Source organism: Rhinolophus hipposideros (assembly GCF_964194185.1).
Source record: "Rhinolophus hipposideros genome assembly, chromosome: 8".
NCBI classification, from domain to species: domain Eukaryota; kingdom Metazoa; phylum Chordata; class Mammalia; order Chiroptera; family Rhinolophidae; genus Rhinolophus; species Rhinolophus hipposideros.
Genome location: NC_138054.1, coordinates 40946565 through 40965264, shown reverse-complemented (window position 1 = coordinate 40965264; position 18700 = coordinate 40946565). Strand labels below are relative to the sequence as shown.

The 18700-nt window shown below is 37.3% G+C and overlaps 1 protein-coding gene across 9 annotated transcripts in view; it reads left to right on the top strand.

The window, feature by feature from the left end:
- The window catches only part of LOC308501229 (serine/threonine-protein kinase TNNI3K), a 315419-nt gene that overhangs the window by 92458 nt on the left and 204261 nt on the right, over positions 1 to 18700 (top strand). For all 9 annotated transcript variants that reach the window (XR_013993853.1, XM_081057235.1, XM_081057232.1 and 6 more), the window contains 4 exons: positions 46 to 190; positions 277 to 381; positions 5121 to 5215; positions 5809 to 5958. Coding sequence is in view for 8 of the 9 variants with exons in the window: in XM_081057235.1 (XP_080913361.1) it covers positions 46 to 190; positions 277 to 381; positions 5121 to 5215; positions 5809 to 5958 (495 nt within the window). In the remaining variant the exon portion in view is untranslated. The remainder of the gene's footprint in view (positions 1 to 45; positions 191 to 276; positions 382 to 5120; positions 5216 to 5808; positions 5959 to 18700) is intronic.

Sequence of the window (18700 nt, the reverse complement as noted above, 5' to 3'; positions counted from 1 at the left end):
AGACAATTCCAGGTCACATGCTTTTTCCTTGCTTGTTACTGACAGTGAACGCTCAGGACAATGAAGACCACGTCCCACTCCATTTCTGTTCTCGCTTTGGACACCACGATATTGTGAAGTACCTGCTCCAGAGTGACTTGGAAGTTCAGCCGCATGTTGTTAATATCTATGGAGACACCCCTTTGCACCTGTGAGTATTATGTATCATTCTATAGGTCCTCCAGGCATATGGCATGTACCTTTTTACTATTATCCACGCATTTTCTTTAACTCTAGGGCATGCTACAATGGCAAATTTGAAGTTGCCAAGGAAATCATCCAAATATCAGGAATAGAAAGTCTGACTAAGGAAAACATCTTCAGTGAAACAGCTTTTCACAGGTAAAAGAATATTTACGTGCACTAGCCACTAAACTTAGCTGACAGCCTATGACACCTGCAGTTGTGTACATAAAGCCAGAACAAATAATGGCAGATGTTGTAATCAGGGAGCTAGAGGGTGGGCAGAGGACAAGGAGCCCCAGCTAGATGCGCGGAAGAAAAGGTAGAGGCAGATGCTGCCGTTAATACAGCAGATGGGGCCGGAGCCAGATGCTGCATTTCTGGCAGCAGCCACAAAGACAGGGACTGATGTTGCCAAGGCAACAGGCATAGCAACATCTGTAAGCATATTGCTTCTATTCCACTTCCCTCAGCAGAAAGCTGCCAAAAGGGGCAGTGCCCATAATCCTCCTCCGACAAGGATCTCATTACCAGAATTCATCAGCATCAAATGTGACACTTTTTTCCTTAGCACTTAAACCTTATGTGCAAATGTAGCTACCTATCTAAGACATCCATCTGTCAGCCTGTAAAGGCTTAGTCAGGGTGGCCACTGAGATACCTAAGAAAGCATTAGCGCCCTTCTAGGAATCCATGAGAGTCCTCTGCAGTGTGCTCTTTGCTGTAGAAAAGCACATCGAAGGAGCAGCTAGGTTTAGAAAAGTTGTAACAAAAAAGGAAGGAAGGAGAGAAGGAAGGGAGGGAGGGAGGGGGAAGGGAGAAAGAAGGCTGCTGATAATGCAGAGCTATGACTCCCTAATATGTCCAAAAGGAAGGCACATTTTTATAAAATTTGAAACCCTCATTTTTAATGAGTTACTATGTTGCTATAAAAATAAAAACATGGTAATTTGAATTTTGAATTTAGTAAACCTTGAGTATAAGCTCATTTACCTATGCATTACAAATTTCTTGGCTAGCCTGAAACCTCCAAAAAAATGTATTTGGGACGAATACGCTACTTACATGGTGTTTCCATTACACTGGTAAATAATAAAAATGAGGAGGCTGTTTTTCATACTAACCTGAAATTAACCATGTGCTTCAGCATCAGGCATCAGGTTTTACTTCGATTTGCAGATTTTTTTTCTTGTCAACCAAGAGGTCAGCAAAAAACAGAGGCAAAGTAAACTACCATTTATGCAGAAGTGATTACTGGATTTCTTGCGTCCATTATCTTATTTAATCCTCATAACCATTTTATAAAGTTGGATTTATTATCTCTCTTTTACAGATGAGAAAACTGAGGCTCAGGGAAGCTAAGTAACTTGCCAGAGATTCCTATGGCTGGGAAATCATGTAGTAATCACCTGCCTAACTCCAAAGTGTGGGGCTTTTTATACATCTTTACATTCTAGTACCAAAATATTTTATCTGTTTCCTGTACACTCTGTAATAGAGCAGATGCAAGAACTCTTCAGATCATGCCCTCAGTCAAAATGGATCAGTGGGACTTGTCACTGAATGGGACAATTGGCAGAACCAATATGTAAGGTTGCTGGTGTCTTCTTTCCCCATAGGTCATGCTTGTTAAGGCTGATACCTCAGGCTAGTTTTCACATCGTTTTGCTACTCTGTGCACCTAAATTGGAACCAACTATAATCAGAGGGTGATTGTCACCTCCAGAAGATTGTCTATTTGACAAGATTAGTAAACTGAGTTAAAAGTATGTATTCAGTTGTTTTATTTTGTGCAAGCCTTTATTTACTAGAAACAGCATATGAATACTTTTATTCTATTATTTTAAACACATATTTATAAATGGAACATTCCTTTTATATGAAGTATTCACTCTGATTATGAATTATTCTATGTGCACTGTGTACACTGTGTATAGTAAGCATATTGTTTTCATATATATATACACATGTACACACTTAAGTGTATATATATATGTATATATTCAGAACTCATCATTTACTGTTGCATTGAATAGTTGCATTGAAAAGGAACAATGAAGCAATTCAAACAATAGAACATTAAAACTATAGTGTCATAGGTACTACTTATAATTAATGCTGATATACTCTATTGCACTGAGAAGGTAGTGCAAGAAAGATTTATTAAGAGCCTGCCTTATGTTGGTGAAGGTAGGAACATTCACATGACAGGATCCCTTCCCGTTCTTAAAGGAACTCTGTTGTAAGGTATCAAGGTAAGCAGAGGTGTACCGATTACCATAACAATGTGATAAGTGCCATAGACCTAAATGACAAGGAAGCAGAAGGGAGAGCAATGAATTCAGCCTTTGGTTCATGACAAAACTTCATAGAGGGAACAACAGTTCAACTAGATAAATAACGGTATTTCTTAAATAATAACATTTTATTAAAGAAAAAGAATTTGGATAAGGCCATTCAAGAAAGAGGTAATTGTAAGACCCAGGGAGTGGCCTCTTCTAGAACGAAGTCTGGAAGGAAAAAACACTGTTTTTGTATGTTCTCCTATAAGACTTAATACTTCACTTCTGGTATACATCTGATACAAGCTGTGTGTGAGAATTAGAGCAATGGTGAGATGGAATGGTGTCCTACCATTCCATCCAGTTCTGACACTCTATACCTTAAGTTAGTGTCACTTCCCACAAGTTGAGGGCTCAGTCCCACAAGACTCCTCCCTACTCCAGATGCCAATCATAAGGCCAGGTTGTCACCTATGCTTCTGACCCATTGGCTCTAAATCAGAGATTCTCACCACCCCCTGCTTCAGTTTGACAATTTGCTACAACAGCTCACAGAACTCAGGAAAATCGTTTACTTACTAGATCATCAGTTTATTATCCAAGGATACAACTCAGGAATGGCTAGATGGAAGAGATGCACACAGCAAGGTATGTGGGAAGGAATGTGGGTCCTCCCAACACACCCATGTATTCACCAACACTGAAGCTCTCTAAATCCCACGCTTTAGGGACTTTCATATAGGCTTGTAACCTCAGCATGTTTGATTAAATCATTGGCTATTGGTGATTAATTCAACCTCCTTCTTCTCTCCCCTCCCCTGAGGTTGTGTGGTGGGGCTGACAGCCCTCTCTAATCACTTGGTTGATTCCTCTGACAACCAACCCTCAACCTGTGGTTATCTGGGGCTTTCCAAAAATCACCTCATTAACATAAACACAGGTATGGTTGAAAGGGGCTTGTTATGAATAACAAAAGATGTTCCTTTCACTTTTATCCCTCTGGAGCTATTTCAGGAATGGAGGACAAAAGACTCAATATTGTAACAAAAGATCCTCTGTTGCTCTCATTGCTTAAGAAATTACAAGAGTTTTAAGAGCTCTGTGCCAGCCATGAGGTTGAAGACCAAATATATATTCTTATTATACATCACAGCATCACAGAGTCCCTAAGCCCTTCCTTTAGCCATGATTTAGATAAGGTTCTGCCCCATGTTAGCTCCCTCAAGTCACCCATCATGTACAACATAGCTCCCTAGAGTTTAGAAGTAGAATACTGCTAATGAACAAATGATAGCCAAACAAGAGGTATGAGGGAAACTATAGGAAAAGAAAATCTGAGAATTACTAGTCAAAAACTAAAATTCAGTAGTCGTTACTAGGCATGATTTACCTTACATAAAATATTTTTCTCCATGCATCTTAGCTTTCAGGGTAAATAGCAGAAATCAGAATTTCAATTAACTCTTCAACAAGTCCAGTTTAAAAATCTATAAGAATCTTATTTCCTTTATATCCTGAAATATGTTCATTTTCCACAAAAATATCCTTCCATCACAAAAGAGCTAACAATGAACACTCCTCTGTAGCTTATAATGTACTTCCAAAAGCATGAATTCACTTGAAATTTCAGCAACAATGTGCAGGTAGAAAAAGTATTATTATTATTTCATAGGTGATAAACTAAAATTCAAATAGGTCAGAGAACTGGTCTGAGTTCTTCTGGCTAGGTATGTGCCAGAACTCTGGATTTTTAACTCCACAATCAATGCTCCCTCAGTAAAATGACAGCTTTGAAATCTTGCCCTCTGATTAAGGAAGTCTCCAGGGAGGTGGTGCATGGATTTTACAGGGAAAAATTTCAGACTGTGATCTGGATTTGACTAAATCTCTTAGGGCCCTCCTGGGTTCCCCCATTCGATTGTCCTGCAGAATGCCTAGGCCTGTAGCTAAAAATATGTGAAACTCTTGCAATATTTTCTCTCCTTTTATGAAAAAGGATTAATATCATAGGAAACTTTTGTCAAGAAATACTAGGCAACACTGTTTTCTTGTAGGCCCAAGTGTGAGAATCTTCAGGATTTTATTCTGTATGTGCTGGGTTTTTATCACTTCCTGTTCTTTCCTTCTCTCCTTTTGCATTTCTTTGGTACTTTTATATACAACAGCAGCTAGAATAGTCTGGGTAAATCAGGTCTGTATTAGTTTTCTAGGGCTGCCATACAAAATACCACAGACTCGGTGCTCTCCAGAAACGTATTTTCTCACAGTTTTGGAGTCCGGAAGTCCAAGATGAAGGTGTCAGCAGGTTTGGCTTCTTTGAAGCCTCTCTCCTTGGTATATAGATGGCTACCTTCTCCCTGTATCTTCACATGGTTGTTCTTCTGTTCCTATCATCAGTGTACTAATCCCCCCTTCTTATAAGGATATGAGTCATACTGGATTAAGACCCACTCTAATGATTCAATTTTAACTTAATTAGCTCTTTAAATTGTACCTCTTTAAATGTAGTCATATTGTGAGTTTATGGAAGTTAGGGATTCAACATATTAATGTGGGGGGCATGCAATTCAGCCTATAACAAGGGCCTTCTATTTTATTTATGGTGTATTTTTGCAGTGCTTGTACCTATGGCAAGAGCATTGACCTGGTTAAATTTCTTCTTGATCAGAATGTCGTAAGCATCAATCACCAAGGAAGGGATGGACACACAGGTAAGACAGTAGTGAGAACATCACCAATTTCTGATGCATATCAATACTCAAGAATAGTAGTATGCTGGGGAAGGAAGGGACAGTGAGTGTGGTCAACCCCAAAGGGGAGGGATAGTTTACCAATTACGTCATTTAGAATTGATGGTGCACGATGATAATATAAAGCAGACTGGCTTGGGGCAGTTTCATTATTATGCTAAATTATCTACAGTGGATGCATTCCTGATGGCCTGCACCAGGAACAGACTGACTTCAGTGCCCTCCCCCCAGTTTGCTGTTCAAACTTGATTGGGGTCTTTGTTCTTTGACTTGTAGAAAGATGCTAACATGTATTCTTAGTAATTAAAGTGGGTACAGAAATACTAGAAATTGTGCTCTACAAAAGGCAGTCTATATAGAAGATCAACTAGAATAGGATACTTCTTTTGCTTAAAGTATATTGTTTGCTCAGTAATAGAATTAATTCTTTATCAAAGAAACAAATCCTTGCTTTATGTCTCTGGCAACAGTGTTATTATATGACAATGACTCTTTTGAAAATTGGGGTTTAGTTTTCCTCTTTTTTCCTTTTGCACATTCATATTCTATCATAGGTTTGCACTCTGCTTGCTACCATGGCCACATTCGCCTGGTTCATTTCTTACTGGATAATGGAGCTGATATGAATCTGGTAGCCTGTGATCCCAGCAGGTCTAGTGGTGAAAAGGATGAGCAGACATGTTTGATGTGGGCTTATGAAAAAGGTATGTTTTCCATCATTGCATCTCTGTAGTGATACTTGGAACTGTGTGCATAAATTATGTCAATGTATCAATAATTGTTTTGCTTGAATGATTTGTACATTCCAATTTCTCTGTAGATTATATTTGAGTCTTTGGGGACTTGGATCAAAAAGTCCAATAGACTATCACTAGGAAAGACAACACTGGAGCTACAGATGAACTAAAGGCATTCTAGGTATTGTCACTTTGAAAAGAGAATGTGCCATCACACTCCTAGGTACTAGAGAAACAAAATTGTGACAGGTAATGATAGTTACTTTCTTAGAGTAGACATAGAACTAGTCTGTATCTCTTATGTAGGGTAATTATGATGTGGATTCACATTTTTAAAAATGAAATACAGAGAAAGAAAGAGAATATTTGTCAGCTCTAACTCTGCTGACAATGCCTGCATTAGAAAAAGTAAGGGAGCCGATGATTAGTGCTTAAGTATAAACTTACTTGAGCTCAAAGTGGGGAGAGCTTAGGCTCTGATGTGAGAACACCTGGGTTAAAATCAAGCCAGTTCTTTGATCTTGGGCAAGTTATTTATTATTGATGAACTTTAATTTCTTCATCTGAAAAAATGAGGATATTAACAACTTCTACTTCACAAGATTGTAAAAAATAAATGAGATAGTATATGCAAATTGTTTACAACACTGGTTGGCACAAAATAGCACCTAATAATTGGTATTTCAGTATTGGTAACTTTGGTAAGAGTAGAGTAGTAGTGTACAAATAAAGATGATTAATAATGAAGCCTTCATTTTAAGGGAAAGGAAACTAGAGACAATCAGAAGGTAAAATTGCATCTTTATAATTATTATTAAGATACATAGTACCTCAAAGAGAGCTGTACATAAGTGAGCTCTATACATGTAAGCCCCTATGGAGTTTAAATTTCCAGACAACGTGGAACAATATACGTTGTCATTGAAATCTGAGTTACAAATAAGTACTGTAAAATATACAGATTTTGATACCTGCATTGCCTTATTAGGATGCTTAAAGTATGTAAAGGAGCGTTTTTTATCTTTTTAAATGCTAAAATCTTAGAAGACCATGTGAAAGGAGAGCATTTACTAAACTAGCAGATTTCTCAGGCTAACAGTTTGATCTAAAAGAGTTCCTGCCTGAAGAAGGACATGAAGGTCCATTAATAAAAGAAGAGATGGAGTTTGATGGGTAGAAATGGGGAGCTGTTGTAAGCACATAGACAAGGAGAAAGAAAAACATATAGGTCTGAAGACTGCTAGTGAAAAAATGATATAGGAGTTACATTGATAGAGACAAGTGAACAGACATGGAATAGTAGGTCATGAGTTAGATATAGGCCTGTTGTGTTTTTCCTTTTTATTTAAGTTTCATAAATATACACACACACGTTTCCACGTTATAATTCAATGAATTTTCACAAACTGAGCTAACTCAGCATCCAGATGAAGAAGCTGGACGTGGGCAGCACCCATAAGCCCCACTTACATTCTCTTCCAATCACTCCCCAGAAAGGGTACCGGTGTCTTCTTGGGGCAATTATTCATTTTACCTCTTTATGTATTTTATATAAATGGAATGTTACATATGTACCTTTTTGTGTATAGCTTGTTTTAACCAACAATTTGTGAGATTCATCCATATTGTTGCAAGTAGTTGTACACCGTTCCTTCTTGTTGTATAGTACAATATTTTGCAACTATATCACATTGTATTTATTCATTCTACTGTAAGGGCATTTGGATAATTTTTAGTGAGGTATTATTAAGAATAGTGTTGCTGTGAACATTCATGCACATGTCTTTTGATGAATATCTGTATGCATTTCTGTTCGGCGTCATTTATATAAAAGAAATTCTAGACTTCTATATTTGAGTATCAATTGAAAAATCGTACATATTCTGAAGCTTCAGAAGGCCTTACTAAGTTCTATTTACACAAAACACTGCATTTATTCAAGTGATTCTCACACTGTCTCTTAGGGAATTTGAGTTTCAGGGAAAGACTGTTTACAAAGCATTAGTCTTCCGGAAGACAGCTCAGAAATAGCTGCTACAGCTAGCTCTTCACAGGGGTTGGCTTTGTTTGTTTTTAGTTGATTGAGAGTGATAGTTGAAAACTGGTTTTACTTTACTTTTTTGTGGAATCCCATACTTTAGGAAACAATGAATCATTGTGGAAGCTCCTAAGATTTGCTACCAAATGACAATAAAAGTCCTTTAGCTTAGAGGACTTAGCCACTGATATCTGCAACATATGCCATATTTGTCACCCTTATTTGTTCAACTAATGTGCCAGGCATCAGTGTTGCATTTCATTATTACTATGAATTTTAACAAATTGATTGTTAGGACTCAGGAGACAGATGGATGTTTTGCATATGTTGTGGGGCAGAGCAAATCAAACTAACAAAATGAAACTGCTGCTATTTTCTCTTGCTGGACAAACGTTGCATTATGTTCATGTATTCGAGGTGGATTGAAATGGCCTTGTTAAAATATATAGAATATCAACAGTACCTGTCCCTATTTTCTTTGGACGAAGAAATGCTTTCCTTTCTCCCTTGGAAAGGGAGTCACCAAATTAATGGATGTGGCATGCTAAGGATTTTCCTGAGCAAATTGGAGATGGAGTTGAAGAAGCACTAAAACTTCACTGGGAGTTATAGAATAGAGATAATGTAGAAATGGCCCTATCATGGTTTTCTTTCCCAAGAGAGATAGACCAGATGAGAGCCTCATAACCAGAATCGGTCTGTTTGAAAAGGAGTGCTTTTGGAAGTGCCCCATGTATATAACTCACCTAGTCTACTACTTAACAGAAAACTGAGTCTTTCTCAAAAGCATCCAACTCTGATTGAATGGTTCTCAGACAATTTTTTTTTTTTAACCTGACCCAAACAAAATTTTTACCTGATCCTGTCTCTGCTATTCTGATATAGCATGTTCAGGGGTCCTTTGGAGTTCTGGAAGAATCATCTTATTTTCTTTTGGAATACTTTCAGAAAAAAATTTTGCTTACCATTTCTCCCTGCAGGGTCCAATATGAAAAATACTTTCCATTTACATAATCCTTTAAAATATTTTGTTTAAGTATAGTTGGTATACAATGTTATATTAGTTTCAGGTATACAGTATAGTGATTCAGCATTTTTATACTTTACATTGTGATCACCTGACTCTTCTAGTAATCATCTGTCACCATGCAATGTTACCAAAATATTAACTATATTCCCTCTCACCTTTTTCACCCATCCCCTATCCCCTCCTTTCTGGTAACCATCCCTGTTCTCTCTGTTTCTATGAATTTGTTTGTGTTTTGTTTTGTTTGTTCATTTTCACAGCCCTTTTAACCTAAAGATATCAAAATCAATCTTGGAAATAATTTTCTTTGATTCTACACAGAAGCCTACTGGTTAAGTTTCAGTATTTCTCTTCCAGACTGCTCAGAGCTCCAATTTCACAATATGTAGAGTGTTTTCCTTCTCCAAGTCTGCCCCTCCTTCTTTTCTACTATTCCATCTGAAAGTAGCGATAGCTGTCTCACTCACTTGGATTTGTTCTGCCCTTTCCCTGGGGTACAAAGGACTTGTACGAATCAATTTAAATTGGCCAGAAGAAATAGCCAGCAACCTGCTTATGTTCAAATCCTCTGCCTTAAGTACCAGTATGGAAAAACCATTGAAAGGACCTACACATAATCTTACATCCATTGCATTAAAGATGAAACTGCCAAATTGAAAAGATCTCAGCCAATTAGAATTGATCACATAGCTCAATAGTGTGTCTGGCAGTTAGATTTGAAAAGGCTGCATTTGACAAAGAAAATCACTCCTTTATGTCAGTCTGTTTAGGGTCAGAAAATAATCCAAAGTAGAAACAGAACTAAAAGTTCTTATTTGCTTCAATACTGACACCAGTTAAAGTAATTTACAGAGGGTCCTATCCCGATATCTAATTACCCAGAATACAATATTTATATACCGCAGAACTACTTTAATTCACAGTGACAGGGAGCTACAGTTGGAGAATTAGTGAGTAAGTGAGCAAAAACAATAAAAATCAAGGCTCCTGTACTATGATATATATTTTGTTCATTCATTTTGACAAGTGTAGTATTGTGTGAATTATTTATAGTAAACATACTATAGTGTATTCTCTGAAAGTAATGAAGTCTTCCAGTTGTGGTTTTTCATACTTCTCAGCCAGCAAATCATAACTAAGAGATGAGGGTGGGGAAGAGTACAAAGGAGAAGAGGTGAATTCATTGAATATTTTGATAAATTTTCATCAATGGGTTATAAATTTCTGAGTTTGTTCTATATTGAATTTTAACCTATTTGGACTTTAATGAACATAGTTTATTTTAGTGAATCTAGTTTCGTGTGCTAGGTTGGATTAGAGTTTGGATAGTGGAAGGGATACACCAAAGATTTAGATGGTATTTAAAAATCTGTATGTGGTTTTGTGTATACTGATTACATTTCTACATGTTTAGTTACTCTCTCCATTAAAAATAAATAAAATAATATTAATTCTCATTAGGCTGGAAAGAACTTTCATTCTTCTAGGGAGATAACACATGAAAGTACTTTTTAAAACATAATAATCATGTAAGAAACCACATCAAAACCACATCAAAATAGTGGAAAAGAATAATCATTCATTAAACACTTATATACATACATATATACGTGTATATATATACATATATACGTGTATATATATATATACATATATACGTATATATACGTATATATGTATATATATGTGTATGTATGTATGTATAATTTAATTATCAAAATAACCCTTTAAATTGGTATTATCTTTCTCTTACAGATAAATTAAGACTTAGAGCTGTTCAGTCACACTTGCCCAAACCACACAGCTCTTAAGTGGAGAGCTGACACCAAACAGTGTGGTCTGTCTTGTTGTAGAAATCAAGCTCTTACCATCTCACTCCATAATCAGATACATCTAAGTCAAACTTCCATCCTCATTACTTAATGACCTTGAACATGTTATTTAACCTTTCTAAGCCTTAATCTTCAAATTTAAAATGAGTAAATTAATAACCAGAATTCTGCTAAGGGTTAGGGATAAGATGTAAATGTCTGGAACATAGCAAATTCTCAACAAAAATGGTGGTATCTGTTATGAAGTGCATAGCAGAGATTCAATCAAGTTCCACGTGACTCCCAAATCTCATGATCTAGTTTACTACATGCTTTAGCGCCTGGTAAGATATATGACATACTTGACATATTAAGATGATGGGCATTCTCTATAAGGTGGCTAATGAAGGGTTTATATCTCTGCAAAACACCACTGGACAGACTTGGAATATGTAAAAGCATGTGTTGTTTTCTTGTATTGATATCTCTTATTTATGACTCAAGTAATACCATTTATTTTAAAACCTCAGGACTGACATGATATCAAGGAGATTTTGAAAATTAGTAATCAAAACATTATAAAAGTAATTTAAAACCATTATTCCAATATGTATATTTGCATGCAAATGTATAAAATAATATTTAAGAAGTTTAACACAAATTTGCAAGTCTCTTCACTACAACCGGATTTTCTCCCATAGTCATGGAGAAGTGTCAAGGTTTTGTGGTGATGTTTTTAAATCACCAACCAACTGACATGCTAGATCCCTTTATTTGGGTATCTGAGGAACATGTAAAACTCAACAAGTCCACAATGGAAGTTAGCATCTTTTTTGTCCTTATCAGTCAGTTTCTCCTACCATATCCCCTATTCACTCCGTCATTTAGTGGCATTACTATCCACATTAAGTCAGAAATCTGTATTGATGCTTGACTGCTTTTTCTCCTTCAACCTCCTACTCCCACAGCCCTAATTTACTCAGTCAAAAAGTCTTGTTTATTTTACTTCATAGATACATTTTTAATCCTTTCTTTCTTTCTTTCTTTCTTTCTTTCTTTCTTTCTTTCTTTCTTTCTTTCTTTCTTTCTTTCTTTCTTTCTTTCTTTCTTTCTTTCTTTCTTTCTTCTTTCTTTTTTACTATCACTGTTTGAGTTCATACCCTTATCGTATTTTTCCTGATCCATTTTGTAGACTCATAACTAGTCTTTTTTTTAATCTTCAGCATCTTTTGAATCCATTTTCCAACTATAGTCTGAGATATGCATTCAAGGTGCAAATAGGACCACATCATTCTCCAGTTTAAAACCCTTCAGTGGCTTACTATCACCTATAGGAAAAGTCCCCGTTTGTTCTCATGGCATACCCAGTGTCTGTGCTCTGTGCCCTTCTTATTACCTTTCAGTCTTCATATTCAGTCACTCCTGTCACCTAGTTGACCCCATATGCCACAATCATCATCACATTTACTATGACCCACATTCACTGGGTGCTCATTCTGTGCTCATTCTGTGCCAGGCATGTTGTAAACACTTTATACGTATTAATTCATCAAATCTGCACAATAACACTTCAAGACAGTATGTAGTCACATGATAGCAATATAAAAGTTTTAGTTGTCCCTACACACAGCATGTTATTCCATGTTTCCAAGCCTTTTCTCATGCAGTTCTCTCTGTCTCTACACCCTTCCATTCTCCACACCCATTTCACTCTTTAAACTTCTGATTAGCCTTTGAGACTCAGTTTATGGACCCTCTCTTCCAGAACGCCTCCCTGACAGTCTAGCCTTTCTTTATGTGTGATTGTCATATGCACATCTCTGTCTCTGTATTTCCTACTTCAAGCAGAAACACTCTCTCTACTACCAAAGAGTAAACTTCTTAAGAGCAAGCATTTGGGCTATTAATTTTTGTCTTCCAAAAACTTACTTCAATGGCTCATTCCTAATAGATGCTCAATACATGTATGTTGAAGTGAAATCGGATATAAGCAGATATTTCAGTCATAACATTCTATTCCATGTCTCATTAAATGACATCTGGTCAGTCATAATAGACTTGCTGTTCTCAAGAATACTAATTACCACTATTCTGTTGTCTCCCTAGGTATGTTTTTGTATATCATAGGTTTCTAATTAACTGCACACCCTAATACTCAAATTAATAGGCAGAAGATTTTAAAGAATGCTCCAAACAAAGCTTCTCTTTCTATGCATTGGAACTACGAAATTTTTTTCCTCTGCATGGAATGATTTTTACCTCCCTTTTTGCTTAATCAACTCATACTCATCTTTCAAGTTTAGCTTAAAAAACAATTCTTCAAGGAACTCTTCCCTGACCCCTCCAGCCTGTTGTAAAATAGCACTAATATGCACATTCACAGTATCCTGTACCTTTCGTTCCTAGAGCTTGGCTAAATAAAATTTGAGTGAACAGTTATATTTTTTTTCTTTTCTATTAGATAGCATTCTTTACAAGAGTAAAGAACATTTCTATTTCAACATATCTCTTTTGTACCAATTATTCATTCACACAAAAATTTATTACAAAACTAATACGTGAGACACTGTACTAGGAACAGAGGTGAAGCAGTGAGTTCGACAGACAATATCTCCCTGCTCTAAGGAAGTCTGCGTTTCTAGCAGGAAGACACAAGCTTCAAGCAAGAAAACAAATAGAAACTATCAGATAATAAGTGCTATGAGTAAAATAAGAAAAAGCAGTGGTGAGTAAAAAGTTCAAGGGCACTATTTATAGTTGAGAAGTCATGGAGGGCTTTCCTAGGAAGATGTTATTTAAACAGATACCTAACGGGTGCTCTAATAAATATTTGTGGAAGGATGGTTGAAGGGAAAAGAAAGGCCAAATAGGAAGGAGAGAAGAAAAGAAAAGCAAAAAGCTAGATCCCTTTGTTTGTATATAATGTTCTTTTACAAAAGCATCCATGCTTGTGAATTCTTATCTCAAGGTGAAGGACTGGTGGCATTCTTATTTGGGCGTGATAGTTAAGGGACAAGAATAATGGAAGAAAGTGGGTGTGTGCTCCCTTTCTGTGACATAAAATTAAAACATGTTTCACGTTCAAGTCTTGAGAATATGTAGCAAGTCTGGAATTTTTATTGCCTGTGATTTAATTGCCTGTGATTGAATTGACGGTGTGTGGGACTGGGACTGTCAAGACACAGTGAAGTCACAGAACGGCAAACATCAGGAGTCACCCTTTGATCCCACTTTCCAATGCTGCTGAAAGTTAGTTTTCATCATGATAAGAAAGGGAGATGTAAAATGCTGAGCAAAATCTTATCTATATCGTTGCTGCAAAAATTCTGTTCTTTGAAATAGATATAAAGTCCAGACTGCTCCTTTGATGACTTGGACATGTGTGACATGTCCTTGGCTTCTGTAATCAAGACCAAATCTCCATGCGCTCTACTTTACTTTGGACCTAGAGTCACAAAGTCAGGGGGAGGATCTTAGTATTGGTATCATTTACCATTAATATTCAAACTTAGTTCTTAAAATAATTTTCATAGCAAGGTTTCATCTATGTTCTTAAAACAATTTGTCATAGCAATAAACAGCATTCATTGTTCCTAAGATGAAATGGTAGGGACAGAGAAACAATCTTATGAGGAAATAATAAAAATTGTATTTTTCCTTCTGGAATAATTATGAATCCTCTGTTACATACATAAGGTAAGCACGATATAGATACTCAACTGTCTTTGTAACAGCCCTTTGGATGAACTTATAGCCTTAAACAACAATCTATGTTTTATTTTATTATATTTTTATTAGTTTTATCTTATTTTATTAACAATCTATGTTTTATTTTATTATATTTTTTATTAGTTTCAGGTGCACAAAACAGTACTGCATAATACTCCATTGTATAAATGTAATCGACATTTATCATTTATATCCCTCACACAGTGACAACCCCCCTCCACTACCCCTCTGACATCACACACAGCCATTACATTTCCACTGTCTCTATTCCTAATGCTGTACTCCACTTCTTGTAACTATACATATATATATACATATATATGTAATTGTAGTTGACATTCATTATTGTTCAGCTTCAGCTTCAGGTGTACAGTGCAGTGATCAGGCTTCTACATCATCCCTGAGGTGGTCTCCCTAATGAGACAAGTGTCCATTGGATACCCTACAAAATCTTTACAACATTATTGATTACATTCCCCAAAATGACTTTCGTATCCCCGTGGCAATCTTGTGGTTACCGACTGTGTTTTCTAATCCCGTCATCTTCCCTCTTATCCTTACCCACCCCCTCATCTAGAAACCCTCAGTTTCTCCTCTATATCTCTGAGACTGTTTCTGATTAGTTCATTCATTTATTCTTTTCTTTAGATTCCACACATAAGTGAGATCATATGGTATTTGTCTTTCTCTGTCTGACTTATTTCACTTAACATAATGTTCTCTAGGTCCATCCATATTGTTGCAAATGGTAAGGTTTAATTCTTCTTTATGGCTGCGTAATACTCCATTGTGTAAATGTACCACAGTTTCTTAATCCAGTCATCTACCGATGGGCATTTCCGTTGTTTCCATGTCTTGGCTATTGTGTATAGTGCTGCAATAAACATAGGGGTGGATAATTTTTTTTGAATTAGGGTTTTGGATTTCTCCACATAGATACCTAGGAGTGGAATTGGTGGATCATAAGGTAGTTCCATTTTCAGATTTTTGAGATACCTCCATACTGTTTTTCATAGTGGCTGCACCAATCTGCAATCCCACCAACAGTGCACAAGCATTCCCTTTTCTCCACATCCACGCCAGCACTTGTTGTTTGTTGATTTATTGATGATAGCTATTTTAACTGGGGTGAGGTGGTATCTTATTGTGGTTTTTATTTGCATTTCTCTGATGGTTAGTGAGGTTGAGCATTTCTTCATATGTCTGTTTGCCATCTGTATGTACTTTTTAGAAAAACGTCTCTTCATGTCATCTGCCCATTTTTTAATGGGCGTTGAGTTGAGTGAGTTTGTTATAAATGACAATCTATGTTTTAAAATAAAAAAACTATTCTGAAAGTGTAAAGCAAAGAAGCTTGAAGAGGAAAAAAAAATTACTCCAGATATAAGGAATAAAGAAACACAAGAAGAAGACAAATTAAAGGGAAAACATGGAATTTGGGGAATACACACAGGACTAGAAGAGTGGGGAACTAGAAATGAAAGAGACTTCAAGCCAGCAGAAGAGTCTCACTTGCCTAAACCCTCAGGGGCTCCAATGAATAATACTTTGAAAGTGCAAATCATTACTATAACTGCATTAGGCTAATAGCATAGCAACCTCCTATTTGGCTAAAATACTTGGATGTAGATGGTACATTCTTAGATATAGGAAAACATTTTATTTAATTAGTGGAAGTTTGATTATCTCGGGATGTGTTCCATTAGTGTGCCTTGGATATCTGGGTGTATCCATTATCAGGAGTTTGGTTTAACAAGTCTATTTAGTGAGTTCCATCAGAGCCTTTTTCGGCTTAACTCCTTATGGCCAAGTTTCAGGGTTTTCAGGTTTCTTTGCATCTGATTTGGTGGTTTGTCAGAGCAGTGATAGCAGTGGAGAATTTCCCGTACATGTGTGTCTTCGCCCACAGTGAGCAGGAGGTGGGAAATCAGGCGGAGATACCTTCCAGGGCTGAGAGGGTCTCTTGGCACTTCCCTGGCAGCCTCATGCTTACCATCAGCCAGAACCCAGGCACTCATTAGGCTCCTGATGAAAAGCATTCCAAAGAGAATGCCGGCGAATGTGCCACTCTGCTGGCAGGAAATTAAAACTGCTCAGAGCAAGTGGAGCCAAGAGAGCTGTTGAAGCGAAAGGTAACATCAAGGGTGCGATCGCTGACTCACACAGGCATCCAGATTCAAGATGTGGCTTTCCGCTTCACTAGGGAAAGCAGCTCTCTCTTGGCTTGTCAGCCGCAGTCAGTCCAACCGAGGAGCTGAGACAGGCTAGGAGGTGGGCTCCATGAATTAAGCTCTGTTACGCTTGAGTGAAAGCTTGGGATTTGGGCTGTTTCCTTTCCCCAAAGATGCCTCTCCTAGGAAAAACAAAAATAATAATAAAAAATTTGTTTGTTTGTTTGTTTTGTTTTTTCTTTTCCTGGTCGCAAATGCTTAAAGATGAGATTAAGTAAAAGAACAACTCCTAAAGCACCTCAGGTCTGATTAAAGTGGAGGCAGACAGTATGGAGAGGAGCAAACAAAACTTCAGAACCTAGGAATCTAGCAATGAGACAGATGAAGGGGTATTTTAATTCTAGTGAGTTTTTTTGTTGTTGGTGGTGGTGGTGGAGGTGTTACTTTTATTCTGACGCTAAAATGGCCGTCAGAGATGGGGATGAAAGGGAGGTGGTCCCAGGAGGCAGCACCAACACACAAACAAACACACTAAAAGTTTCATTCCACTGGATGTGGTAGGCAGAGTAATGGCCCCCAAAGATGTCCGGGTCCTATTCCCTAGAACCTGTGAGTACACTGCCTTACATGGCAAAGGTGTGTAAGGTTGCAGATGGAATTAAGTCTGCTAATTAGCTGACCTTGTGGTGGGAAAGATTATCCTGGGTTATCCCAGTGGGCCCAGTGTAAAGATAGGAGGAGTCCTTAAATGTGAAAGAGAGAAGAACAGGCAGAGGTCAGAGTGAAGTGATGTGAGAAGGACTCAGCCAGCCCTTGCTGGCTTTGAAGATACAGAAAGAGGGCAACAAGCCAAGGAATGTCGCTGCCTCTAGAAGCTGGAAAAGGCAAGGAGACTGATTTTCCTCTGGACTCTCTAGAAAGGAGGGCAGCCTTGGCAACACCTTGATTTTAGCCTAGTGAGAACCGTGTTTGACTTCTGACCACCAGAACTATAAGATAATAAAATTGTGTCACTTAAGCCACTAAGTCTGTGGCAATTAACAACAGCAGCAATAGAAATAGAATGTGTTAGTATTTACAAAATTTATCTGACGTTCCATAAAGGTGTTGCCAAGTTCCCTTTACAATTCTTAAGGCAAAATAGTAAGTCAAGGAAAGCAGTGAAAAGATCCAAACGTCATATTTATGTGTTAGAACTGTTAGGTATATCACAAATATTATCTTATTTAATCTTTACAACAGCCTAATGAAGTTGCATCATCAGTTCTACTCTGCAAATGGGAATCTTTTTAAAACGTAAAACCAATCATGTCCTTTAATCAAAATCCTCCACTACTTCCCATCTCACCTACATTAAAATCCAAACTCCTTATTCTAACCTATAAAACTTTACAGCAACAGTATCAAAGGGTAGACTCTGATCCTCTTCACCTGGGACTTGGTTTGAAAAGCAATGCTTGGGTCCCACTACACCCCATTTAAATCACCATCTCTGGGGTAGGGCTCAGGCATCTTTGGTTTAATATGCACTCCTGGCAAATCTTACGCACATTAAAAAGGTGAGTTAGCACTACTCCACATGACGTGTGCTTTCCTACTTCTCCAACCAGGTCTCGTACCACTCTCATCCTTGCTTGCAATGTTCCAGCCACACTGGCCGCCTTTCCTTTTCTGAACATGACATGTTTGCTCCCATCTTCAGACGTTTAGATTATCTAAAGGTCTTCTGCCTATTAGGCTCTTTATTTACAAACCTGCCTGTTGGCTAATGGCATTTCGTTCTTGAGGTTTTTCCTGATTGTGAGCACACAAGACTCCAGAGAAAATGCTGATAAGACTGACTCCTCATCATAACCTGTGTCTATGAATTGAGAAAATCACAGATCCACAGTCATGAATAGAAAGCTATGGATGATAAGAAAATCGATAGCAG